This window comes from Gouania willdenowi, chromosome 13, assembly GCF_900634775.1.
Source record: "Gouania willdenowi chromosome 13, fGouWil2.1, whole genome shotgun sequence".
NCBI lineage: Eukaryota > Metazoa > Chordata > Actinopteri > Blenniiformes > Gobiesocidae > Gouania > Gouania willdenowi.
The window spans coordinates 32,654,512-32,682,491 of record NC_041056.1 but is presented as its reverse complement, the minus strand read 5'-3'; the positions used below and the strand labels follow the sequence as shown (position 1 = coordinate 32,682,491).

Below are 27,980 nucleotides of genomic sequence, written 5' to 3'. Positions count from 1 at the left end.
CCATTATGTAGAGTCTCAAAAATTCAAACAAAATTCAATTGCACACTTTATTTGATGCGCCAGCGCCCGCAAGTACGCCACAAATGCATTACAAGATAGGAATATCCCAAAAAATTCAATTCATTGTAGAATCATGAAAATTGACACAGAAGTAGACAAGACAAGTAAAAAATATTATTAAGACCACACCAAAAAATGCACAGGAAGTCCAGAATCTTGAATTAAAAATTGAAAATTGCAATATTGCTATTTTCGCTCACATTGTATTTTAACGCATTTCTCTTAAGGCGTTTCACTGACGGGGTTCAAAATTGCTGGAGATCATCTAGAAAAGTGGGACACCGAAAGTGATCCATTCATTTTTGATAACTTTGACGGTGTTTGCAGGGCCGTGAATTTTGGGCAAAAATGACACAATATAAAATTTTTGAAAAATGCTCCCATTTGCACATACGAACTCCGATTTGCGTCAAATGTGAATCACTCCGGGCCTTAAACTAGCTCAATGTGAAAATACGGACATTGGGAGAGAATTTAATATGGGGCAAACGTATTTTAACGCACTCCTCCTAGGGCGTTTCACTGACCAGCTCAAAATCGCTGGAGATCATCTAGAGAAGTAGGACATCAAAAATTATCAATAGATTTCTACAGAATGAAGACAATTAAATATGGGGGGGAAAAAAATGTTTGGAATTTTCACAAACTTCTGTTTTGGCCTCTTGCTCGAAAAAGTCAATAAGACGCATGCTTTATTTTTTATTGTGTTATTTTGTATTGAGATACTCTCCTTTTTGTGTTCATGGGAAATTGGCCAAATTTTGAAAATTGTCGGCGCAAACTTTAACACACCTGTTGTCAAATTACCAATTTTATCTTAATTTACCATCTACTTAAATGCAAAAACACCCAAAAAAAACTGTTCATATACTTAAACTATATAAATTCAGGAATTAAGGGGTTCAAACCTTTTGATACACCAATCACTCTTCATTCTGTGTTTGAGCTCTCCATTTAGGTTTGCCGCCATCACCATGATCCTGTTGTTGCATGCACTGTGCAGAGCCTGTTGAGTAATCAGGTTTTCAGTGTCTTGCTTGAGTGTCCACGGGTTGTCAGGTGACTAGTTATTATTTGTTTTATTTTCCTAATGTGTGATCTCTGATGTGACAGCAGCTGATGTGCTTGCTGAGATTTGAGATTGCTTTCTAACGGAGCTGTCTGTTCTAATGACAAAGTGTCCCGTTCAGCCCACAGTGGAGAGTGAATGTTTAACCCAGAAGGCTGCAGAGAAGTGTTGCCACCTCACCTGCTGACGAACTTATTATTTGTGAACTTTGTTCTTACGGTCTCACAGAGACTCTCTGAGACCCAATGAAGTCCTTCACAGGTAGGCTTATTTGGTTTTGCTTCTCAAACACATGGATTTTAGTCATTTGATTATCAAAATGTGAGCCAAAACTAACTGTTTAAACTTTCTACTCTACCAGCTTTTGTACAAATTTGGAAATCTCCTTATTTTATTGAGTTTTATCATTACACTGTGTGGTAGTTGTGGTTCACTGCTTTGTCATTGTAGGGGAACAAATGGTAATTAATATTCAAAAATATTAATTATTAATTTTAATATGTTTGTTGCCAGAGGTGCCATCTATCTTTTACAGGCTATTAACATGATGATAAATTAGGCAGTTTCACAATTATTCACAGTTATTTGGACTCATTGGTATCACACAAAATGTACATTATAAACACGGATGTATGGTATATACACATTCTGAGTGATTTATAGGGGTTTTCTAACGCTCTGAGGAGGAGGAGGAAGAATAAAAATGGAAAGTTAAAGTAATGAAATTAATAAAAGTTTACCAAAATTAAAATTATGGACTATGAATCTAGAATTTTCAATTGAGAGAATTTGTTAAGTTATAAACCACCTTTCTGCCAAAATTGCTCGTGCGTGCAGTTTTAACCTCCTTTGAACAGGCGTGATGATGACAGCTCATTCTGCATAACCAGCAGTGTGTGGAAAAAGCTTTTTCTGGCGCTTTTCTGAGGATGTTTTCCACTCATTCACTGTACGGGCCCACAGGGATACTGTCGGCCTGGATGGGTTCTGGTTCTCCTTCTCACACGGCACCACTCCTGGGTGTCAATGGGTAGTTTAACCAACAAGTTCTCAAATTAAAGATGCTAGAGTTCGTTTAAAGGTTACCCATGGAAAGCTATAAAAATTAACTGCCCCCGGGAAAAAAAAGAAAGAAAAAAAAACGGGTTGGTTTTTCAGAGTTTTTGTATTATATTTGGATATTTAAGGAAAACTAGGACGACAGCTTCATGTTTTAGTCTCACCACACAAAGAGGGCCGACAGACGGACTTTTACTCTGCTGTGTTTATTAAAAATGATCTTGTATCATATTTTCCACCTCACACTGATGGCAGAGGTGTCATTTGTGTGTCGATGACGTTTCGTTAAAGAGTTATTGATGCTGGAAGTCTGAATCTAAATATCTACTTTATCGATCAGTGTCATAATCCAAATAGTATCCAGATAAACTGGTGACTTTTGCAGCAGGTCCGGACATAAAAAGAAGCAACGCATAAGTCACATTACTGGTGAATTGAAACGTTATTAATACATTAATAAATCAAAACCAAAAAATGGATGTTACGTAAAACATGCACATATGTGGTGTAATAAATCTACTGGTACCCCTCATTTCTTATGATCAACTTCCGTGTGTGTTGATGGCTGCTGTTAGCGGTATTTATAACGTGCAAATTTTTTTTTACTACCCTAAAAAAAGCTGTATTTTTTTGTTGCAAAAGTGTCAAATGGTAGAAGTTCTAATATTGTTCCTCACACCAGGCTCACAGTTAATAGCCAGTCACCAGTTTATTTGGGTACTATTTGGACCGTAACACCGCATTGCCCGCGAATGCACCCCCATGAGGCCGACACTGCTATCCCCACATGTGCTTTTTAAACAAAGAGTCATAAAACTAGATAGGGTGTTACCTTATTAAAACTAAAATGGAGGATGGGTGTGTGCAGATTGTATGAACCCTTGAAAAATGACTTTCAAATGGTTATCCCTTAAATGACTGATTTTAATTATTTTAGCTTTAAGCATAACAAAAGAAGACAGAATCACTTTGATCAATGATCATGGAATGTGAAGAGTTATAAACATTTCCCTTGAAAGATGATTACATTACTGATTAAACATGTCAGATGGAGGCACATGAGTCCCTTTCCTGTAGAGAAAAAGGTTAAAATCAGGGTCCCATGTCTGGAATTTGTTTAAAACATATATAGTTCTGCCTTTATCGGATGGTGTTGTAGGTTTGATTCTTCTCGAGAGCGGTTGGACTCTCTTCTACTCTGGAGTTGCTAATGGTGAGAGCCGCTGGGCAAGTGTGGCATTTTTTTAGGGAACTGTTATGATTTACAAAATCAGTTACAATTCGGCAGTGTGTACAGTATTATAACAAACATAATGACAATGCTTCCAAGTATAGGGAGAAACAAATATATACACAATTATCAGGTGTTTTACAAATCCACAAATATATCCACAATTTTCACATGTATTTTTTCGTTTTTCAGATTTTTACGTATTTTTTAGATTTTCACGTATTTTTCAGATCCACAAATATATACACAGTTTACATGTGTTTTATAAATTGTTTGTGTGTGTGTGTGTGTATTTATCATGAATTATTATGTTTAAATCTTCAGTTGTGCTTGTGAATTGTGTAAAGTGCATTTGTGGATCGGCTGGCATGTGCGTTTATTTTTGAGACAAATGTAAATTTGCTTAGCTCAGATTCACACTCACAGGGGTCCCTATCCACATGTATGGAAAGCCCCACCCCTTCATAGTGAGGAGCACTGAAGTCTCTGTTAAAGATTAATTCCATATAACACGGAGTCCGATACCTGACAGTAAAGTTGGAAGGATATTCATAGATTTAGATTTCCAGCATCAATAACTCTTCACAGAAACGACACACAAATTACTCCTCTTCACCGTCAATGTGAGGTGGAGCAACATGTTACAAAATAATTTCTTATCAAAAGCAGCTGTGTTTCGAGCAGCAGAAATAACAATGCTCTCTATGGGCCATATTCTCCCTCGCATGGGCAGGGAGTTGTTTTTGGCTGCATGCTATTCTGTCCCTAATTAGGTCAGTCACTGCGCGCCTTCATCTCAGTTACGCAATTTGAGTGGAGCAACCCTGAAATGTGGGCGTAACATGACCATCAGCATTTCTAATATGTTCACATTTGCCAGTTCTAGACAGAACAAAATGTGTTACATCTCATTATATTTTACTCGTGCCGTCCGCTCCTTTTCCTGGTAGGGCGGTGGGAGCAGCATCGCAGAGCTGATCAGCTGTGCGCACCCAAGGTGAGCGTGTTTGCTGCAGCTTGGTCAATGAAACTCTGACACACCTCACTTCTCTCCATGCTGCTCGGACTGATGTCCAACTATTTTAACACTGTGTCCCACGTAAATTCACAGTTTAATCACAGTAAAAAAAATAAATAACAAGTGAAACATTGATGACAGATGATAATGATGATAATGATGCAGGAATGTAAGAAGTTATTAAAATCAGGCTTTCCGCACAAATTAACGTTGATCTAATGTTAGTATGAGGGGGGAAAAGAGAGATTGCGGCCAATCCTCACACTGCAATAATCTAAACAAATCTACTTCTTACATTGTTTTTCAACAAAGGCATTTCAAATTGAAAGTGTGCTTTATTGTTTTCATAGATTTCAATGACATTTACAAGCTTTAGGAAAACTCCATGTTTCTTGATTTCATGACATCCCCAAAAAAATGACGTCATAGCCCAGTCCGCCTCCTTGGCTTCAGACCACCTTCATTGACAGACTTACACACTTTGGGTTGATTTACGCGCGGTGGGCGTGTCAGGAACCTGGACCGGAGAATACGTGCAGAGAAAGGCGTGTAACTGCAGGCGCGTAAAAAAGGTCTGGTTTCTGTCACGGAAACCATGGCTGCCATAGTCCCTCCTGTCTCTTTTTCTATCCATTTTTCCATAACCTCATGAATGACATCACGGGGTTAAGGAAAAGTGTTAAGAGAGGAGTTAGGGTAAGGCGATCGCATTTGTTTTGACAATCAGACGCACTTCAACTAGGTGAAGGCCGCAAAGGTTAGTGACGTCTGCCGTGGATAAAAAACTACAAATATCCGAAAATGGACTATTAAAAGCTCATTTAAAACACTTTATATATAATCTTAAAAAAGCACAAGGTTTGAATGTAAATCAAAGGAAAAGAGGCTACCAAGCTACGAGGAACAAAAGTGAAACGAAAAGAAATTCACATTGAGAATGGTTGCTCACACTCAACTTCCACTCACAAATATGAATTATGTTGAATAAAACATAATGTGGCTAAAATAGTCTCCGATCCCTTTTTCTTGAACCACAGTGTCTGTTTTATGTCAGTTATAATCTGATATGTTTTACGTATCATAATATTTAGGTATTAGATTATATCATTGCATTGATAACATGATCTCCGTTATTTATCGTGAGTTTCCATAAGCGCTCGGTGTGCGTTTCCCTTTAAATATTGTCACCGCAAGGAATTGTGGGTCAGCATTATCTTGTCTCCTTTGGTAAAGGATGCATCAGTGTTTCCTAGGCTAAAGGAGGTAAAAAAAAAAAAGGAAACATGAGCCATTTGCCTGAGCTATTGAGGTATTGTGGACGATGTTATTTTGGCTTCAACTTCCGGGTGGATCATCAAGACTATTGGTCCTTCTAACTGTCAAACATTCTGATGATATGTTTACGTAAGGCCGCCGTACGTGCTCATGCTTGTGTCCGGTGCGCACTGGGTCCTTTGAAAATGGATTTTCACTAACCGGTGGCGAGTCTGACATCGTGGGAAAAGTGAAAATATTCTTTTGGAAGGTAAGCTTGTATGAGCGATGCCGACTCCAACTTGTAAACAGAGCTGCGCACGAGGACAACGGGGCTTGTGCACGCTCTTCCTCCTGAGCAGGTAGAGTGCTCTGCATATGCAGAGAGCGTTTCTTTTCTAAACTTCGGGAAAATCGTCTTTTATACCTTTAATAAGAATAGCTGTGCTCATAAGCTGTGCTCTTAAGGACTTCAGTGATTTGATTTTGTTGTTACATGGCATGCCATTATTTTCGTGCACATTGTTTAATCACAATATATATATTTTTAAATGAACTGTTAAGGGACTACAGATAAGATTCTTGCAACAAGCTGATATAATACATCAAATGGAAACATTTATTTTTATTATTGTTTAAAGAAATTTTATATATATATATGTGTATTTATATATATTTGTATGTATTTAAATGTTAAATATATAGTGTATAATAAGTGGGTCTGAAAATTAATGAATGAATATATAGTGTATACACTTGTAACGACGAGGTGACGTTACACATTGACTGTTATAATGTATACATGGTAAATTGTGTGAACAGACTGGCAGTGCTTAATGAAATTAAGAAGACACATTCAGTTGTATTGATTTAATGAATTTGCTTAAATTGACATCATGAGGACAGGTGATGAAGCACATGGTTCAGGCCACAGGGTTTCAGCATTCATCTAGTGATAAAAACAGAAAATACATTTTAAGATAATTGATAAATAACTTAGCAGTGACATGATAGATAAAACCATTAAATATGTTCTCTTATTCTGGGTGTGATTGAAATGCAATATACAGCAATGCTTACCTGTGCATGGTCTCTTCCTCTTTCCTGTGGTGTCCTGGTGAAAGAATTCCCCGGGGGCTGTGGACACCTTTTTAGAGTTCCGGGTGGGAGAGACCAAGAGGGACTAAGGAACAGGGGAACTTGATGTTTAGAAATCAATGTAAATAATTAGTTTAATCATTTAGGGGATCTGAATAAGGGTAATTATATTAATAGAGGGTTATTGTTTATGATGGTGTCTGTTAAGAATTATTTGTGTAAATATTTATGTTGTACTTTTAATATGTAAATCAAATGTCACCCCATGCTTGGTACAGGATAATTAAGGATGCACCTGTATATAGGGACCTCAATTCTGGTCAGTAGTGGGTTGAGTGGAGATTGAAATGCACTGTGCTTGTGGTGCCAATGGAAAATAAAAAGACAAAAACCTGATGCATCAAAACTCTGGAGCCTGGTTGCCTCATTGATTGCCTCCACTGCTACGGTTGCTCTTTGACAAGTGGTGTCAGAAGTGGGATGCAACAGGACTTTAAGGAGGAACCATGACCAGAGGAAAGAAAGGGGAGCTGATGGTGGAGCCAGATGATGGTGAACCAGCTACCTCAGCAGAGCGGCAAGGTGCATCAGCAGCCAGCAGCCCGGACGGGTTGGAGGAGTTGACAAACTTGGTCAAATCTCTGGTCCATTCCCAGGCATCAAGGGACCAGCAGATGGAAAAGGAGTCTGGACGCCAAGACCAAAGATGGAGAAGTATGCAACACCAGTTTACTCAGATTCAAGCACAGATGAGAGAATTAAAAGAGGACTATGAGAACAGAGTTCTTGGTCCAGACGGACACAATGATGACATTGATTATCATCGTGGAGCTCCAAACCAACTCCAGCAGCAGGAGGAGCTACAGCAACCTACCCCAGGGAGGACACCTAGCATCCAACGTGAGCCAAAGCTGTTACCTCTCTCTCATAGTGAGGATATTGAACATTACTTGACGACGTTTGAAAGGATTGCTACTGTCTGCCGTTGGCCAAAAGAAGAGTGGGCTATCCAGCTGATCCCTCTACTCACTGGTAAGGCACGGAGTGCATATGTCCACATGGATATTGCTGACACGGAAGACTATGATAAACTGAAAGATGTCATTTTGGCCAAATATGAGATTACAGCTGACACCTATAGGCGACGGTTTCGTTCCCTGGACATCAACCAAGGTGAATCCCCCCGTGAACTCTATGTGCGGCTGAAGGATCTGTTCAATAAATGGACAAGGCCAGAGACTTCCACAGTTAAAGACATCTCAGAGATGTTAATACTGGAGCAGTTTTTGAGAATGGTGGGACCTGAGCTGGAAGTCTGGATCCGAGAACGGGACCCAAGGTCTGCAGAGGAGGCTGCCCGTCTTGCAGAGGTTTTCCTCTCAGCCAGAACAGGAACGGGATCGAGACAAACCACCTTGGGCCGAGACAATAGCTTTGCCAGATGTAAGTCCAATGGGGGTGAGAGGAGTGGTCATTCTCAGGTCAGACATCAGTCTAGCTCTAGACAAGCTTCCCCTAGTCAACCAAATAGCAATAAGAAATTTTTTTCTGCATCCAAGCCAGACATACGTTGTTATCAGTGTAATAAGTTTGGTCACACCCAATACACATGCCCTGCCACCAGACAAAGGAAGCCCTCTCTTCTATGTTCATTTCCCAGACCCACCCACCCAGCACATGCTCCAGTTCAGGTTGAAGCACTTACTACTCCTGCATTAGTAAATGGCCAACGAAAGGAGGCTCTTCTTGACTCGGGTTGTTTTCAGTCTGCTGTTCTTCCTAGTTTAGTGCCAAGGGAAATGTGGGGTGAGATGACTTCCAACATTAGTTGTGTACATGGGGATGAGAAGTTGTATCCCACAGCGAAGATTTATCTTACAGTAGGGGGTCAGACTTATCTTCTTACTGTAGCATTAGTGCCCACACTTCCATATCCAGTTGTTCTTGGTAATGATGTTCCAACTCTGCTTGACTTAATAGAGCAGGAGAGACAAGTTGCACACCACAAACGTCCTGTTAATAGGCCAGTTCAAAGTGCCCAACCAGCGGTATGCAATAGTGTAATGACTAGGGCTCAGAAAGAAAGAAATACCCTAGAAATGTTACCGTTTTTTCATTCTGACCTCGGATCAGAACCAGTGAAGCGACGTAAGTCAAAGGCCCAGAAAAGGAGAGAAAAATTGTGGAGTACAGCCAGAATCCAGGTTGATGAAGCATGCCCCGAACAGGTTAATAATGAGGTTGTCCCTTCTGATATTGTTAAACTACAGCAAGCTGACCCCACACTAAAACCATGGTTTGAAATGGTCTCAGAGGTTGAAGGAGTGAGGAATGGCAAAGTAAATTGTGTCTCTGACATAGACTATGTTATTAAAAATGGCAAACTTTACCAGCGTCAAGGTGAAGCTGAGACTTTGGCGGTACCACAGAGCCTTACATATAAGGTAATGGAGCTGGGTCACTCAATCCCATGGGCAGGCCACCTAGCGTTCCAAAAAACTCTCCGCAGGGTAGGCAGTAGGTTTGCATGGCCTGGAATGTATACTAATATTAAAAACTTCTGTGCATCCTGTGAGACATGTCAGTTAACATTCCCTAGAATGGTAGCCCGTGCTCAACTACAGCCACTGCCGATCATAGATACACCATTCGAAAGAATAGGCATGGATGTAGTGGGTCCCCTTGAGAGGACAAGCTCAGGGAATCGATACATTTTAGTAATCTGTGACTATGCCACTCGTTACCCCGAAGCCTTTCCTCTTAAGGCTGTGAAAGCTAAACACGTTGCTAACTGTCTTCTACAGCTCTTTTCAAGGGTAGGCATCCCTAGGGAAGTTCTCACTGACTGTGGCACAAATTTTCTTTCTAAGATGTTAAAGCAGGTGTATCAGTTGTTGGGGATAAAGCGCATTAAGACCACTCCCTACCACCCCCAGACAGACGGTTTGGTTGGAAGGTTTGATCAAACTTTGAAAAATATGTTACGCAAGTTTGTATCCCAAACTGGGTCAGACTGGGACCAGTGGCTTCCCTACCTACTGTTCGCCTACAGAGAAGTTTCACAAGTGTCGACAGGGTTCTCCCCCTTTGAACTGTTGTACGGTCGGCAGGTGAGAGGCCCACTTGACCTTCTGAAAGAACATTGGGAGAAACCAAAGGCTGAGCGTCACAATGTGGTGGCCTATGTCCTGAAGATGAGGGACAGATTGGAGCAGATGACGGCACTGGCACATGAACACATGAGATCGGCGAAAGAGAGCCAGAAGACCTGGTATGACAAGAGTGCCAGAGAAAGAACTTTCCATCTAGGGCAAAAGGTATTGCTGCTGCTCCCATCCAATGACAGTAAGCTGATGGCAAGATGGCAGGGAAAGTATGAGATTACGAAATGTCTGGGTAAGGTCACCTATGAACTGTACATGCATGATAAAAAGAAAAAACATCAGGTATTTCATGTTAACCTGTTGAAAGCATTTAAGGAGCCTTCCTTTGAGCAGTCTATCCAGAACCTTCTCATCTGTCCTGCAATGGAAGAGGATGAAAAGGAGCCATTACTTCTTCCCGACATCGCTGAGCATGCTGCAGTGGATGTATCGCATCTGACCGTGGTCCAGCAGGAGGAGGTGAGAGTACTTTTGGATCCGGAGCTTTTCCAACACAAGCCGGGTTTTACAGACCTGGTCCAGCATAAAGTCCACCTTAAGCAGGATGCTCTTCCCAAGCGCAAGAGCTACAGGATCCCGGAGAGGTTGGTGCCACGGCTTAAGAAGGAGATCGACTCTATGTTGCAGATGGGCATCATTGAGACGTCAACCAGCGAATGGTGCAGCCCGGTGGTATTGGTTCCGAAAAAGGACAGTTCATTAAGGTTCTGCATTGACTTCAGGTACCTGAATTCTGTATCAAAGCTTGAATCCTACCCAATGCCTCGTATTGATGAACTGCTGGAAAGAGTGGGAAGGGCAGAGTTCATTACAACGCTTGACCTAAGTAAAGGGTATTGGCAGCTGGCCCTTGCACCAGAGACAAAAGAGCTCACAGCTTTTGTAACACCCTATGGCAAATTCCAGTTTCAGGTGATGCCATTTGGTCTCCAGGGGGCACCGTCAACTTTTCAGCAACTTATGGACCAAGTGCTGAGAGATGTGTCACAGTTTGCAGCAGCTTATCTGGATGATGTGATTATCTACAGTCGCTCCTGGACGGACCATGTTTCTCACCTTCGCCAGGTGCTACACCGGATTAAGGATGCTGGGCTAACCATTAACCCGGGCAAGTGTGCACTTGCACGCCACCAGGCAGAGTACCTAGGCCATGTTGTTGGACAGGGGGTTGTCAAGCCTCGTGTGGGGAAGGTGGATGCTATCCATTCTTATCCTGTGCCGACCACAAAGAAAAAGGTGCGCTCTTTTCTTGGATTGGTGGGTTGGTACAGTAAATTTGTTCCTCATTTTGCTTCTCGAGCAGCCGTATTGACTGAACTCACCAGAGCCTCAGCACCGAACAAAGTAAAGTGGACTGACGAATGTGACAGAGCGTTCAGCGACCTCAAGGCAGCTATCACAAGTGAGTCTGTTCTCCACAGTCCGGATTTTTCTCGCCCGTTTACACTACAGACGGATGCTTCTGGTGTTGGCCTGGGTGCAGTGCTTCTGCAGGACATTGAGGAGGTGCGGCGCCCTGTTCTTTTTCTGAGTCGGAAACTATAGGACAGAGAGACAAGGTACTCAACAGTGGAGAAGGAGTGCCTAGCAATGAAGTGGGCAATTAGTGCTCTACGGTATTATCTGCTGGGACGTCACTTCCTTCTTGAGACGGATCATCGATCGCTACAATGGCTAAACAGGATGAAAGACTCCAATATGCGTCTTACCGGTTGGTATATCTCTTTGCAGCCTTACAACTTTACAGTATAGTACATTGCTGGAAAGGACAACCTGGTAGCAGACTGTCTTTCCAGAGTACATGAAAATGGAGGTACTGTACTGCCGGAGAAGGGGGAGGAAATGTAACGACGAGGTGACGTTACACATGGACTGTTATAATGTATACATGGTAAATTGTGTGAACAGACTGGCAGTGCTTAATGAAATTAAGAAGACACATTCTGTTGTATTGATTTAATGAATTTGCTTAAATTCACATCATGAGGACAGGTGATGAAGCACATGGTTCAGGCCACAGGGTTTCAGCATTCATCTAGTGATAAAAACAGAAAATACATTTTAAGATAATTGATAAATAACTTAGCAGTGACATGATAGATAAAACCATTAAATATGTTCTCTTATTCTGGGTGTGATTGAAATGCAATATACAGCAATGCTTACCTGTGCATGGTCTCTTCCTCTTTCCTGTGGTGTCCTGGTGAAAGAATTCCCCTGGGGCTGTGGACACCTTTTTAGAGTTCCGGGTGGGAGAGACCAAGAGGGACTAAGGAACAGGGGAACTTGATGTTTAGAAATCAATGTAAATAATTAGTTTAATCATTTAGGGGATCTGAATAAGGGTAATTATATTAATAGAGGGTTATTGTTTATGATGGTGTCTGTTAAGAATTATTTGTGTAAATATTTATGTTGTACTTTTAATATGTAAATCAAATGTCACCCCATGCTTGGAACAGGCTAATTAAGGATGCACCTGTATATAGGGACCTCAATTCTGGTCAGTAGTGGGTTGAGTGGAGATTGAAATGCACTGTGCTTGTGGTGCCAATGGAAAATAAAAAGACAAAAACCTGATGCATCAAAACTCTGGAGCCTGGTTGCCTCATTGATTGCCTCCACTGCTACGGTTGCTCTTTGACAACACTATACATCTAACTTTACATGAAAATTAAAGCTGTCCGTCATATGCAACAATGGTGCTATAAACTAATTGAGTGAGTTATTTTGAATTTGGTGTTGAACTCCTTTTCTGGCCTGTAGTGACACTGTTTTTTTAACAGGTTGTCAAGATGCAATGGAATTTCCAAGGTGAGCTCATTTGTGTCAGTATTAATGTTCCCATTTCATAATCAACACAATCTTTGCTTTAAACCTGTGCTTTAGAAAAGTTACAGTATGATCACAGTTATGATTGTAAAACCCTGATAAACCTGGTGCAGATGAGCACTTTATAGTACATTCCACTGGCCCGACTTCTTGTCTGTCTGTCTGTTTACCCTGAACATTACATTGTCTTAAAACAGAGCTGTTTGTGTTTTTTCATCTGAACAGTTAATGCTTTTGATGATCAACAGTTCAACGATTTAGTTTTTTGGTATCGCCGTTTTTTCTTTTTAGGGTTTTGATTTTTTTTTTCTTTGAAAATTAGTTTTAAAGATTTGCCACAATATGAAGAGAACATGAAACTATGTTCCACTTCTTTCTTAAAGATGGCTCAACTGGTTTATCAACTTTTCCCCTCTTCATTATAGCTTTACCTTCAATCCAAAGGAAGGAATTGACAATCCTGCTTTGGTCATCACTGATGATCTCGGTGAGATTTGATGCACTCGTACAAAATTTGAAGCTATTTGTTTTTTCTAAGGTTTTCACACTGTTTACAGAACAAAACATGGTGCCCAGATTGTGCCATCTGAAACGCATGGAGGGTCAGAGCTTTGGTTTCTGCCTAAAGATTGATGTTAATAGCACTTTTGAGATCACAAATGTGAAGCAGTGGAGTCCTGCAGAGCAGAGTGGCCTCATGAATGGAGACAGAGTGCTTGAAGTAAATGAGGATTACATCGCCAATGTTGACTTGCACCTGGTCAGTGTCATAAGATAAGAATCATTCATTTTTGTGGTTTTCACAGAAAGACAGACAACCCCTCCTGGACCCATTTAAGAGAAATTGAAAGGTCATGGTTTATAATAATACATTTTATTTGGAAACCGGCGCCTTTCAGGTCACCCAAGGTCACTTTACAGTGCATTGTATAAAACTACACGGAAAGTTAAGCTAAAACAGGATAAAAACAAACAATAAAAGTATATTGTCCCCTTAGATGGGCAATAAATAAAGAAACAATGGGCAAAAAAATTCACCAATGTTTTTACATGATTGTTTTCACATTTGTTTCTTCTGCCTCTCTGGGCAGCTTGTCCTTTGAGGAAAACACGTAAACTGTGTTTAACCTCATAGACTATAGAGCTACTTTAATTTGCTATTTACAATCAGATCACATTTAGACACTGTATAACAGCACGTCTCAGTCGAGAAATTCGTCCAATGAGGCACATAGTGCTTGTGTGTAAAATGGCCAGTCCCTCCTTTACCCATCTCTGATTGGCCAGGGCTAAGCCCAGTCCCATAGTGTTTGATATCACCAAGTTCTACAGATTCTCAACTTTGCAATGATGTGTCAATCATTCTCATTGGTCAAGGCATTGTTCAATAAGAGCCACGCGTAATGGAACCAAAAAGTGCAACCAAAAATAGCATTATGCATGGCACAGCAGAAACCTGAATAAAAATGTATATGTGTTTATGTCAAGCCAAATTCCTACACCTGGTGGTCAAACATAAGACTAACAATGATTGGAATCAATTTGACTTGACAGGGAAGAAGGAGTCAAGGTAGGACAATGGAAGGGGTGGGGAAGAGTAGACTTTTTTTAGGTTGAGAATGGAATCTGATGTTACAGTTGTACATATTGTGTAACCAGTCTGGTGACAAGTGTGGAGAAATTGAAGCGGTTGACTCAGCACCCGGCCTGAATATAATGATTGCGGCGGGGTTAATACTTAATACCTTAATACCTGAAACTGATATTTTGGATCAACGTGTAGGAGAATAAGGGTTATTAATAACGGGTTATATGAATGAGAATATTAATTATGATTATTAATATTAGCTCAAAGGATGCCGGGGTGCCACCTCTTAAAAAGAGTAAACAAGTTTTTCTTTAGACTAAACCCAATATTGAACCAGGGAAGTACTGTAATTCGTACAGCACATTTACACCTTAATACACAGCTTTAATAAATCTGAGGAATCAACGATTACAGTTTAACCTTTTATTTGCATAATTCAATAAGAAACGAGAAAAATGTGGTGATTAAATCAACCTAAAAAAGTGCACACCATACACATTGCATTTTAAGATGATTAAGACATGAAACATTGTGTTCTTTGAACAGAAGATAAACAAGGACTTTTCAATGCCCCATCTAAAACCACATAAACAACCACAACACCTCTAGTCAACAGAGAGATTTCCATATTAGCAAGAAGAAAAAATATCTATGTGCGGCAGCACTGCTAAGAATCCTGAAATACAAAAAAAAAATGTATTTCGTCTATATAGGCTTTGCCTATCTGAAGATACATTTTTTTTTTTATTTTAGGACTGTTATTTAGTTGTACCTATTCATGTTCCACACTTTTTCATGCTGATCATTGTCTGAGTGGAGCCCATTAATTAGGCAGGATAAACCTTGCCTAATTAATGAATAAACCTTAAAAGTTATTTCTTCTCTTACAACAGGTTCAGAGGAAGATCCAGTCGTGTGGGTTACACCTGTTTCTGTTGGTACTGAGGGCGAAGGAGTATGAAGAGGTGTGGCTAAAAGATACGTTTTTGCTCCTATTTACTCAAAAACTGAAAATTAGTAGATAATAGTCCTATGTTTTTTTTTGCACATATATTACAGCCTCCTTACCTCATGCCATCAGTGAGATATTGGTGTCCAGGTGGTATTTCTTAAATTTTGTCCACCACCTAGCTTACTTAGGCAAAGGATATGGCTTCTATAGCAAAGAAATACATTTCACCTTGAATTCCAATATCAATAAACAGCTGATCTAAACATAGCCGTAGAGGTATTTACAAATTGAATTGTGCATCGGACAATGCTGCACTTTAACTACATGATCAAAATCGATTTTAGACTACAGAAGAGCAAGTAATCACAAATAATCCCACCAGATGATACTCAGAAATTATACTGTAAATGCAAACATTGCCATTTCCACTTCAAACTGCTAGCATATAATTGATGTGACAATAAGCTGTGTCTAAATGAAATGTCAACATTCCATTAGGGGTTGTAAAAGTCATCCACATTCTTCAGCAGTCACATTCTGTTTGCTGAAGTAGACCGCACAAAGCCCTAGTGTAGTTTGATAATTTTCTCTCTCTCCTATCACTAACAGTGAGAAAGTTGCGGGAAAAAAAACTTTCTGCATGATCTTTATAGCATTGCCTTTTGAAAGATTAGAAATTCTCACAAGAAAGCATATAAAAAAAGGCCCTATTAGAAATCATTGAGGCCCACCTCCTCTTAAAGCAGAGGCATAATGTGTTCAGCTGGATTTGCGTGCACAAATTCTTGTCTACGACAGTGCTCGAGAAGTGCCCTGGCACTTCTCCAGCTACCAGAACAACTTCCGTATTTTGGTCCGCATTGGGACCTGAACTGGCCACTCTCCGGTTTCCAACCCATGTCTCTACGGACTGAGCTTCTGCTGCCTTTCAAATCGGTTTTGCTTTATGCTAGGCTTAATGATACTCAAAATACATTTCAGCCTTTTAGGGGGTATGCTACGAATCTAGATTACCTCTTATTGTGCTAACTTTCGGGATTTAATCAGTGTGTGTTGTCCTACAAAGCTCGTTGGAGCTTAATCACTATGGCAATTAATGCTGAACAGCTAACCTGGTCGCGACCAGGTTTTGCTCTGGCTTGAATGTTAGCGAGTCCTAAAGCCCCGCCTCCTGTCCAATCATCTCTTAGAAAACGACCTGCCCATTGTTAGATGATCCTGGTTGGTGCAGATCTGACAGCTGCATTAAAGAGAAAAAGTTTATTAATTTCTAAATGCAATCCTTTTATTTACCAATTACATGGATAGATAGAAAAATATAGATTTATATCTGATGGACAGTCAGCTGATGAAGCCTGTGTGTCGATCCGTATGCGCAGATGGCTGAAGTCATTAGTTCATTCATTCATTCATTCATTCATATGCTGGGGCTGACATTGTCAGCGGGAACATGCACAATGTACTCTCATCCCAGTGTGTGTGATAGAGGTCTACTTGAATACGTGTATGCTGTAATAAAGTTTAACTGCAGAGCGCTGTCCGTTTATCATCCAATGGATTATTATAATAAATAATCTTGAGCTGTTGGGCATTCACCTTGTCAGCAGCTTCCCCATCGAGTTTTCTCATTCCTGCATTTTCTGTAACAACAGGGTTGTCTTTGTTCTGAATCATGGATTTTAATTATTCATCATTTTAAACTTCAGCAACCTGGTTGGTACTAAAAGTTCTGCCTCCTGGTGCGCTGCACTAACACTGTTGCTCTCCACTGTCATCATGGATTTACTGTATATTCATTATATATGTATAAGATCCTAAGCTGTTCCTCCATTTACTGTAAAGACGCTCTGCCAGTTCTCTCCATTGATTGGTCAGACGTAGCAAGGCTGTAATCACTTGGCTTGAATCAGAATCAGAAATGTTTTATTGGCCAAGTACAGTTTTTAGGACAGCACAAGAAATTTGACTTGGTAGTCGGTGCGTGAAACAAAAAACAAAGAAACATGCCAGCAACAATAATAATAATAATAATAAATATAAAGTATGAGGAATAATAAGGATGGATAGAGAATAAAGAATAAATATGATAAATATAAATCTCTCCCCTCTGGAAGGAGGTTTTCAGCCCATCAGGACCAGAACATGAAGACATTACCTGCTGCACTGTATATATATATGTTATAAAAAAAATATCTTCCTCACCCTCCACGGGCGGTCTCTTTTTTCCTCCAAGCTCGGGTCCTCTACCAGAGGCCTGGGAGCTTGAGGGTTCGGCGCAGTATCTTTGCTGTTACTAGAACTGCACTTTTCTGGACCGAGATGTCTGATGTATTTCCTGGGATCTGCTGGAGCCACTCCTCCAGTCTGGGGGGTCACTGCCCCGAGTGCCCAATGACCACGGGCACCACTGATGCCTTCACCCTCCAGGTTTTCTCCAACTCTTCTCTGAGCCCCTGGTATTTCTCTATTTTCTCATGTTCCTTTTTCCTGATGTTGAAGTCGCTTGGTATTGCTATGTCGACCACAACGGCTTTCCTCTGCTCTTTGTCCACCACCACAATGTCTGGTTGGTTCGCCATTACCATTCTGTCCGTCTGTATCTGGAAGTCCCACAGGATCTTGGCTCGGTCATTCTCTACCGCCTTTGGAGGTGTTTCCCACTTTGACCTTGGAGTTTCCAGCCCATACTCTGCACAGATGTTCCTGTACACTATACCAGCCACTTGGTTATGGCGCTCCATGTAAGCTTTCCCTGCCAGCATCTTACACCCTGCAGTTATGTGCTGGATTGTCTCATTGGCCTCTTTGCACAGTCTACACCTGGGGTCTTGTCTGGTGTGGGTAGATCTGGGCCTCTATTGCTCTGGTCCTCAAGGCCTGCTCCTGTGCAGCCATGATGAGTGCCTCTGTGCTGTCCTTTAGTCCGGCTCTGTCTAGCCATTGGTAGGATTTCTTGATATCCGCCACTTCAGTTATGTTTAGGTGGTGGTTAGGAGCTTTCGTGTCTTAACATCTGTGGTCTGTATCTCATCCTTTGGCCAGCTTATTATTCCTGCAGGGTATCTGATTACTGGCAGGGCGTAGCTGTTTATTGCCCGGGTCTTGTTCTTGCCATTGAGCTGGCTTCTTACGACCTGTCTTAACTCGTGGAGGTATTTGGCCGTAGCCGCTTTCCTTGTCACCTCTTCGAGGTTGCCATTTGCTTGTGGGATTCCGAGGTACTTGTAAGTGTCCTCAATTTCTGCTATTGTTCCTTCTGGGAGTGAGACCCCTTCTGTATGGACTACCTTCCCTCTCTTAGTCACCATCCAACCACACTTCTTTAGTCTGAATGACATCCCAATGTCTGCACTGTATATCCGGGTGGTATGGATCAGTGAGTCGATGTCTCGCTCATTCTTAGCGTACAGCTTGATGTCATCCATGTAGAGGAGGTGACTGATGGTGGCCCCGTTCCTGAGTCGGTATCCATAGCCAGTCTTGTTGATATTTTGGCTGAGGGGGTTCAGACTATGCAGAACAGCAGTGGGGACAGGGCGTCTCCTTGGAATATGCCACATTTGATGGAAGACTTGTGCAAGTGGCTTGCCATTGGCTTCAAGGGTGGTTTTCCACAGCCTCATCGAGTTTGCAATGAAGGTTCTTAGAGTCCTGTTGATGTTGTATAGCTCCAGGCATTCAATGATCCAAAGTACCCGAGCTTGGCATGAGTCATAGGCCTTCTTGTAATCAATCCAGGCAGTGCTCAGGTTAGTATGTCGGGTTCTGCAGTCTCGAGCGACTGTTCTGTCTACCAGGAGCTGGTGTTGGCACCTCTGGTATCTTTGCCGATTCCCTTCTGAGCTGTGCTCATGTATTGATCCATGTGCCCGCTTATCTTAGCCGCTATGGTGCCAGACATGAGCTTCCACGTTGTGGGAGAGGCAGGTTATTGGGCGATAGTTGGATGGGACTGTACCCTTTGAGGGATCCTTCAGGATCAGGATTGTGCACCCTTCGGTTAACCATTCAGGGTGATTCCCATCTCTCAGCAGCTGGTTCATTTGTGCTGCCAAGCGCTCATGGAGTGCCGTGAGTTTCTTAAGCCAGTAGGCGTGTATCATGTCAGGGCCTGGTGCTGTCCAGTTTTTCATACCTGAGGCTCTTTCTTGGACGTCTGCCACTGTGATGGTAACTGGATTCTGTTCAGGGAGGTTTCTGCTCAGAGTCAGTCGTTGCTTTGTTCAGCGTCATTGCACTTATTGGGGCTTCATACCCAATCTCCATTGGGGGGGCTGGTGTTAACTCCCCTCTGACCTCGTGTCCTGGCTCCCCGTTGCCGGAGCATTGGTGTTGTACCTCGTCAATCTCAAGTTGTGATAGCAGTTGCCGGATGTTGTGGATGTTGGAACACTGAGCTACTAGTTGTTTCGCCGTGAGTTTGGACTGTGGGTTTCGAGGTAACCATTTCTCCCACATCCTCTGCATGTAGCCCCTCTGGCTAGGGTTACTGGAGTAGTAGCATTCCATCAGAGCCCTGTTCTCACATCTCGCCCATTTCCGCCTTGTTTCAGTAGCCCATTTTACATCGAGGTGCTCTGGTTCCCCAACACCTGACGCAGACCTTGTTTGGCCGGGCGACGTCTGAGCCGGCATGGCATTCATTGTCTCTCATCATTGTATGAGGTAGGCAGTAGCGTGAAGGGTCTTGCCTAAGGACCCACACGGGGAATCGAACCGGGGTCCTCTGTTTATCTCACCATAGGATTTCTTATATTGATCATAATGGCATTGACTTAAAAGTCCAACTTTCTTTAAGCCTTTAATTTAACATTTAATTATTTGTCTACATTCCTTGCATTTCACACTAATTATACACAGATAATGTTGACATAGATTGACAACATAAACAACACCTCTGTCCTTTATTTCAATATTCTCTACTGCATTTAAACCCCTTAATTTACATTTAGTTGCTCTTCAACATATACTCAATTGAAAATGTTTCTGACTGCTTTCATATCTTTGTATGTTTCTTTAGGCAGTTTTGTCAGGCTTTGACCTGCACGTCCTGGCCCAGGCTTCCAAAGGAGATGGCTGGTCTAAACCTCGATTGTGCCACATTCGCAGGCACCCTGTGAATGGCATGGGGCTGACTTTTATCTCAGTAAATGGTAACTGTGCCTATTATTGGTTAAAATTCAACGGCATATGTACTGAACTTGTACAGTAATGATACAGAAATCACCCACATGCACACTCATAATTGCAAACATGCAATTTCATAGAACAGACAAAACATGGTAAATGTTCATTCTTGCCAACTGCATTCAAAAACCTTAAGACTGATTTTTAAATTTACAGTTGATATTCTGTTTTTTTCCTTTTCTCTCTAACAAAAAGAAAGGCAAAGGGGGGAAGAAAACCTTAGTGAAATGTTCTAGTGATGAAGAACAGCTTTGTTACCCACCATTTCTAAAAGCTTTGATTTGGTTATGTCTGCAGGTCAGAGTGGTTCGTACATGGTGAACACAGTGATGGAAGGCCCAGCAGAGAAAGCTGGTGTGCACACAGGGGACAGACTTATTTGGATAAATGGAGTCAAGGCATCGACACTCCCACTTTCCACCCTCAATAGAACTGTACCAATTCAGTCTCCACAAACATTCACATAAGACTTCAAATACAGATATTAGAAGTTACATTGAGCTTTGTTTGGATTCTCAGGTGAAGAAATGTGGGGAAACACTGACAGTGCTGGTGATTGATGGAAGCAGTGAATCCTGCTATGTTAGGAGGAAAATGGCAATCCTGCCAGTGGTTGCAGATTGCCAGAGCCTCCCACACAACGCCAAAACAATTCATCTGGTTAAAGGACGGAATGGGTATGGCTTCTTGCTGAGGCAGGAGAGACTGGCAAGCACAAGGCAGATAGGTATGAAAGACAAACTCAAAACAAATAAGCCATAACAGAGGCATGTCAAACTCAAGGCTCAAAATTGATCTTGCTTGTGCTTCCTATTCGGGCGTATCTACCCCCACTAGATTAGATTAGAGGAAATGTTAATAATCCTTGATGGGGAAACTCATTTACCACCAAGTTGCACACCTCACACATACAGTCCACAACATGACATTGACAATACATACAAATATGAATACGAATACCAAATGCCATTGACAGGGCTGCCAAGTTTTGACAAAAGTGATACTTTAGTGACCTGATGCGTTCCATCAAGAAAAAAAAAGTGGCCTTTTTTAACATGACTTTGGCCTGTTTTAACATTGATTATACCTTTAGACCAGGGGTGTCCAATTCCGGTCCTCAAGGGCCACTATCCAGCATGTTTTAGTGTTTCCCTCTTCCAACACACCAGATTCAAATGATTAGGATCGTTATCAGGCTTCTGCAAAGCTGGATGAGGAGCTATCAACTCCTCCTGGATGAGGAGTTGATACATCTTGAATCTCGATATATCGCCCCGCCCTAATTCCTTAATTTTAAAACAGCCTAAATAAAAACAAAAATAGGTATATGGTGCACATGTGTTTTTTTTCATATACTTACAGTTTATATACAAGTAAACACATTATTTACTGTTAATTTCACATTGCTTGTCTTTAAGTTAGACATTAACATTTTATTTTCATTACATATGGGTGGTTCTCTGGTATTCACTAATGACTTATTATACACATTTGTTGCAGACTTTACATCCTTTAACTCTTTTTGAAAGCAGTGTATACAGTATTTGTGTCACTTGTGATTGGTGGATTTTTCATGCTGACTTACTTGTTCCTTCCGCTGTGGGAGACGTTAAAATCTCAGTTACTAATCTTACAGAAAGTGTAACTGTGTCCCATCTGCTGCTCTTTAGGAAGATAAACTCTCTGTCACATTTTAGAAAGTATTTACATGAGTTCTTTGTTTTTTTCGCCGGCACATCTTCGTTCATTCGTCTCTTTTCTGAGTTGTTTCCGGGTGTGTTGCCGCTGTCTGCACTAATCTCGCGAGAACCTCGTAAGCCTAGTGACGGCATTCAGTTTAGTAAGGCATCTTTGAATTATTATTACATTAAAATACGGGATATTTACTGCAAAATACTAATACGGGAAGATGGTGGGAAAGAGGGGTAAAATACGTGAGTTTCCAGGCCAAAACGGGATACTTGACAGGTATGGATGTGCTGTGTATGGACCAAAGACATATGACGCAGCCATGGCACATGTGCACTCCAGACGGTTCTAAGATCTCTGTGATTTGGGAGATCATTGTCATGCTTTAATCTTTTTAACGATCTAATATCGTCAGATCACACACCCTTATACATACGTGAGTGAGAGACACACACAAAATGTTAGTTTTTTAGATGAGTAAATAACACTATAACACACACACACACACCCCAATATAAACAGTGAACAAAATTGGGTAGGTACATACCATCTCAGATGGCGTCAGTTCTCTAGAAACTTTCTTTCTGAAAGCATGTCGACGAGTCAGCGCTGTTGTGTGAGGTGTCAGTTAGAGACTGCTCGTCAACACCCGCCTTACGTTGCTTCTGATTGGTTCATTATTGTGTGATGCCTGCCGTGGTTCGTTAGATTTAGGCACATGGAGATATGGATTGGTCATCTCGATCAGTCAATCAGAGTTACTCGAGCTATGGCAATATAAACATGAGAAAGGTCAAATGTGGCGTGTGGTGTCATGATTTAGAGGTGCAGAGCCATTGATGCACTGGCTGCCCTCAACACCTACATAAGAAGGAAAGGAAAAAAATGAACAGCACAAGAGCTCTAATAGAATGAACGCAGCAACCATTCACAGGTGTTCATTAAAATAACGGACTGCTGACAGGCCTTCTGAGCTGTTCAGTGAAACATATAGGTATCACCAAACGCTCACTAAAATAACTTCTTAGCTCAAAATGCTGTGAAGAGGATGGCCTTCAAAGTTTAGCACAGTTTTCCATTTTCCAATCCTCTTATTATGGTGACCTCAAGTGATTCTGGAGTGCAGCCGGTCACTGAGCCAGCCTTTTTGTTCAATATGTTGATCCTGTTTTTAACTATTGAACTGATGCTGCTGACTAGATGTCTATGGTGGTGGGTAGGCTGTTACAGAAATAATAAATATTAAAAAAACCAGTTAAATTGGTAAATTTGTTTTCATTCTTTATTTGTGAAGCAAAACACTCCCACACACTGTCTCCAACTTTTGCAGTCAAAATGTTTTTAATCAACAAAGATTTGTTACACATTTGTTACTGTTCCAGCAAATTTGCGGTTGACCTCATTTGGAGACATGATTTATTGCTCTGGTTGAATGATGGAGTCCAGGCGAGGCATTGATGATTTTATAAAAAAAAGGTTTATTATAAAACTAAGTAAAAAGGAGTACAAAGATGGACAAAATTAGTGACCGCCCCGGGCGGACGTCCGATGATCGAGTGGCCCACAGTTCTAACTCATCACGTATATTCCCCCTCAGTCCCCCTCCCTCTTCCCCCCGGGAGATAAAGAGGGCAGAGAGGAGGAGGTGAGGGAAGAGAGTGAAAAGAGACAGTTTCTTCTTTAGGTCAAAACAACCAGTTCTCTGGTATCTCCTGATTGTCGTGAGTGTTGGAGGTGTGGCGTGTATGGTGTTTGTGTGTATGAATGGATGTGTATTGGGTGTGTATGTGTGATTATGTGAGTGTGTGTAGGCATGTGAGTGTGTGATGCCTCTGTGTCTGAGGGATAAGATGTGTTTTGGGAAGCTGACCACGAGAAGAGAGCAGAAAACATGAGACAGCAGAAATGAAAAGTCTCAACTTAAAGCCTTAAAAAGAATAAGGTCTATGAGTAAATATGTTAATAAACATAACTAACAATTTTGCCCTGACATTACTCTTCATTGAGAATTTATTTCATTTTTTATTTTGTCATGAGTATTTCATATCTTGAGCCCTGTATTGTATTGTGAGTCAACTATTTTGCTACACTTCTAACAAATACATATGTATTCAGCAGGGGGAAAAAAGTGGTTTTGGGGTTTAGTTACACTTTTATTATAAGAGTTTTGCATTGGAAAGGAATTTGCAGGGTTGTAAGGAACTGATGCTAATGCTCAGGAGGTAAGGCATTATTGTCTGTAGGATCAGAATCATAACTGCTTGCTAGTCGTAGTTGGTCCTGGAGGTTGTCGTGCTACAATAAGTTTGGCTTAACTTGCAACAAGCTTGTCAACTATGGCTCATTCATCATTACATTATAGTGTTGTTTACGACCTGCTTATTAGCTCTGCCAATGAGGTAATGCTTTCACCGGCGTTTGTCTGTTCATCTGTGTCTTATCTGTCTGTTAAAATAGATGTTTTTAGCGGTATATATCTCAAAAAATTCTGAACGAATTTAAATGAAATGAGCTCATAGACAATGTCAAATGGAAGAACGATTTTGGAGATGATCCAGAAGGTACTGTAGATACAGTATCCAGAATAAGTTTTGGAGCATAATGTGGATGTTTGCCTAGTTCTACAGCACCACCTGCTGGTGACTTTGCACCTTTCTGAGTGCTTTTGTTTCTTCTGTGACAGCACATGTCCTAAGGGAGGTAGATGTGGGAAGCCCTGCTGAGGGTGCTGGGATGGAAGATGGAGACCTACTGCTAGCTGTCAATTGGGAGCCTGTTGAGACTGCAGAACATGACGATATTGTCAAAAAGATCAGAGGAAGTGGTGATGAAGTCACTCTCACCTCCATATCCATACCAGGAAGAGAATTTTACAGAAAGGCAAGTCGGGTCATATCAGCATAATCAAATATCCTCTTTGACTTTTACCTGATTTTTGCTCTCCTGCAGTTGGGCATCCCTCCACTCTTGTTCCATGAAAGAGTTTCCTTCCACTGCCAAAAAAGCCAGAGAGAAGTTCCTCTGGGAAAAATGTCACATGAGAATGTTGAAAACTTACACTACTTACCAGAGCACACAGGAAAAATAATCCCAAAGGTATGATTCTGATGTTCATGTTAGTTCTTGTTAGTGTTAAAAAACAATTAAGTCATTTTAAACCTTAGCCACCCTTTTCAATTAAATATCTGATTGACCTTTAATGAAATGTGTTTAACTTGTACTTGTATAGTAGAAGTTTTTTTTTTATTTTTTATTTTTATTTTTTTAACTCCCACTGAATTGGTTTAAGTCAATGGTTCACAAGATTAGTAATAAACCAGGGCCAAAATCAATGAAAAAATGTTTTTTCTCAAATTGAAAATAAAAATAAAGTAGAGGTGAACCCAAAATATCATGTTACATCACAGTAGGGCAAACATTTTGAAATATCAGTAAATGAATGTAAAGCAGAAATAAACAATAGTCTTAACAGTATGTAAATACTGAAATAGGTTGCACTATGAAACTAAGAACCAAAGGGTTGACAAGTACTGTAAGCAATGTGAATAGATTTAGGTTTTAAAAAAAATTTCAATACTCAGGTAAATGGTTGTAACCCAGTAAATAGGTCCATTGCCCCCTTTTGAGACAAGTTTAGTGATCTAAATGCTATGCTGTGTTTTGTTTATAACGTACAGAAATTGACAGATATTCAAAATCATTATTCTGTTTGTTTTCTAGCTGCCACAACGAACCAGTGAGGTGTTTTTGTAATGGAGTGGATCAAAAATCAAATCTTCAAAATACCACGGTCAGAGAAAAAAGTTCAAGTACAAATGACAAACCTTTTCTGTAATGAAAGTTACTCTGAGATTAGATACTGGAAACATGTCACCTTCTGTTAAAAAATACGCCCTCCGCCCAGTGCCAATGACAGCTGGGATAAGCACCAGCAGACAGACATCTGTGACCCTGAAAAGGAGCAAATGGCTTGGAAATTGGATTGATGATGATATTGATATATGCATTTAGAAAATATCATATACGGCTTAAGTTTTGAGAGGGCTGCATGCTAAAGTTTCTGCAAACCTTTACATTCATCTTTGTTGAGATTGTAGGTCATTGGAGCTGAGTCTAACTCATAAGGATGGGTCAACGTAATCACAGGGAGATAACGAACTGACCCATCCATCCTCTAAACCTGTTTATTCTGCTCAAATTTGTGGGACACAAGAGCCGATCCAATCCTAGATGTCAGAGGACATTGAGCCGATGTGTGATTCTTGCAGTCAATTTAATACATTTTTCAAACTTTGTATACTTAGCCTCAATGATAATGTGTACTTTTATGATACATAACAGTCTCAAACGGTATACTATTAAAAACTACCATTAAAACATTCATGTTTGGGACACTGGTGAAGATTTGCCTTTCCTCATTTAAATTGCTATACAATTTGTTCAATTGAAATGCATCTTTGTTTGACTTCTAATCCAGGGTTTTTCAACCACTTTGGTGCCGTGAGAGATCATCATGTGTGCCGTGGGAAATTATTAATTTTTACCTAATTGGTCTAAAAAATATTTCTAAAAACAAATTAATAATTGTCTGCAATTATGCCATTGTGCTGCCATGAGCCCCGGCCCATCCCAAAGCACACAGACAGACAGTCAGCTTCACAGCAGGTGAAGTGGAGAGGAGACCAACCCCCATATATTAGGACTGCTCTCACTGGAGGGACATATGATGAGCTGGTGTTTGCCTCTGTGTGAAACACAGCGATAAAAAACTAAATTATTATTATTATTATTATTATTAACAATCTAAATAATAATAGTTATAGTAATAATAATATATTTACATACAGTATATTATATAAATATAAGATAAAGATTGTAAATTGCACTTTATATTTGAAAAAAGAAATGGGAAAAATCATTGGAGATTTTTTTGTTGTTCATATGATTCTGATTAAAACACTTATAAGAATGACTGCAGATTGTTAATTGCACTTTTTATTCAAAACAAGATACATTAAAGATCAAAAAAACTTTTTTGTGTTTATTTGATTCCTATTCAAGACACTTTGATGAGAATGACTGCATACTGGTGGTGTGCCTTGCGACCTTTTTTAAATGAAAAGATCTACCTTGGTTTGAAAAAAGGTTAATAAAAAAAAAAACACTGTTCTGATCATATAGGTTTATGTAAAATATTGCAAGAATTGTGAGCATATTTAACTGTTTTGTTTTAATGGTTTAATGTTGAGTAAGAACAACTTTAAATTCTATATGCATCAAATGCATGCATTTTAGAAAAAGATTATTTGTAATTGAGAAATTATCATTTGTGAATACATTTTTTAATCATTGTATATCTGGATGAATTTATTTATACTAAGACGTGTTAAATATGAATACCCGAGTAATTTATTATTTTTCAAAATATAGTGTATACAACATTTTAAACAGGAAGTTAAGCCTGAGGTATACATATCCATTAAAAACATGATCCGATCACAAAATATTATCTTTTCCAATTATCTCAAATTATATATAGCTTATATATAGCAAAGCCTGGATTTCTTGAGTAATTACTCGCCCATCTGGAGCAAGAAAGCCCTTGATAGAGAACACTGAATTGAAATGACTTGTCAGGACACTGTTATGGCAATTATTATATTAATCATCATATCATCAAATGTGTGTTCATGTGTACAATTTGTCATGTTTTAATACACGATGACTGCATTACTTTTTGAACTTTTGAACAGCTGAGTCATGTTAGCACACAGATAAG

The 27,980-nt window shown here is 40.4% G+C and overlaps 1 protein-coding gene across 5 annotated transcripts; it reads left to right on the top strand.

Moving 5' to 3' along the window:
* Window positions 1-1,116: 1,116 nt before the first annotated feature.
* Window positions 1,117-26,639, top strand: LOC114474829 (Na(+)/H(+) exchange regulatory cofactor NHE-RF3-like). 5 transcript variants are annotated; one of them, XM_028465378.1, is made up of 12 exons: window positions 1,355-1,390; window positions 4,370-4,416; window positions 12,740-12,767; window positions 13,211-13,272; window positions 13,343-13,545; window positions 15,267-15,338; window positions 20,346-20,478; window positions 20,810-20,946; window positions 21,032-21,239; window positions 24,885-25,081; window positions 25,151-25,297; window positions 25,922-26,639. In XM_028465378.1, the coding sequence occupies exons 3-12, from the start codon at window positions 12,754-12,756 to the stop codon at window positions 25,952-25,954; spliced, it is 1,206 nt and encodes a 401-aa protein (XP_028321179.1). In that variant the 5' UTR covers window positions 1,355-1,390; window positions 4,370-4,416; window positions 12,740-12,753; the 3' UTR covers window positions 25,955-26,639. The 5 variants fall into 5 exon arrangements, with proteins under 5 accessions (XP_028321182.1, XP_028321180.1, XP_028321178.1 ...); XM_028465379.1 differs by lacking the exon at window positions 4,370-4,416 and having other exon boundaries at window positions 1,120-1,390; window positions 20,810-20,910; XM_028465377.1 differs by lacking the exon at window positions 4,370-4,416 and having other exon boundaries at window positions 1,123-1,390.
* Window positions 26,640-27,980: the final 1,341 nt, after the last annotated feature.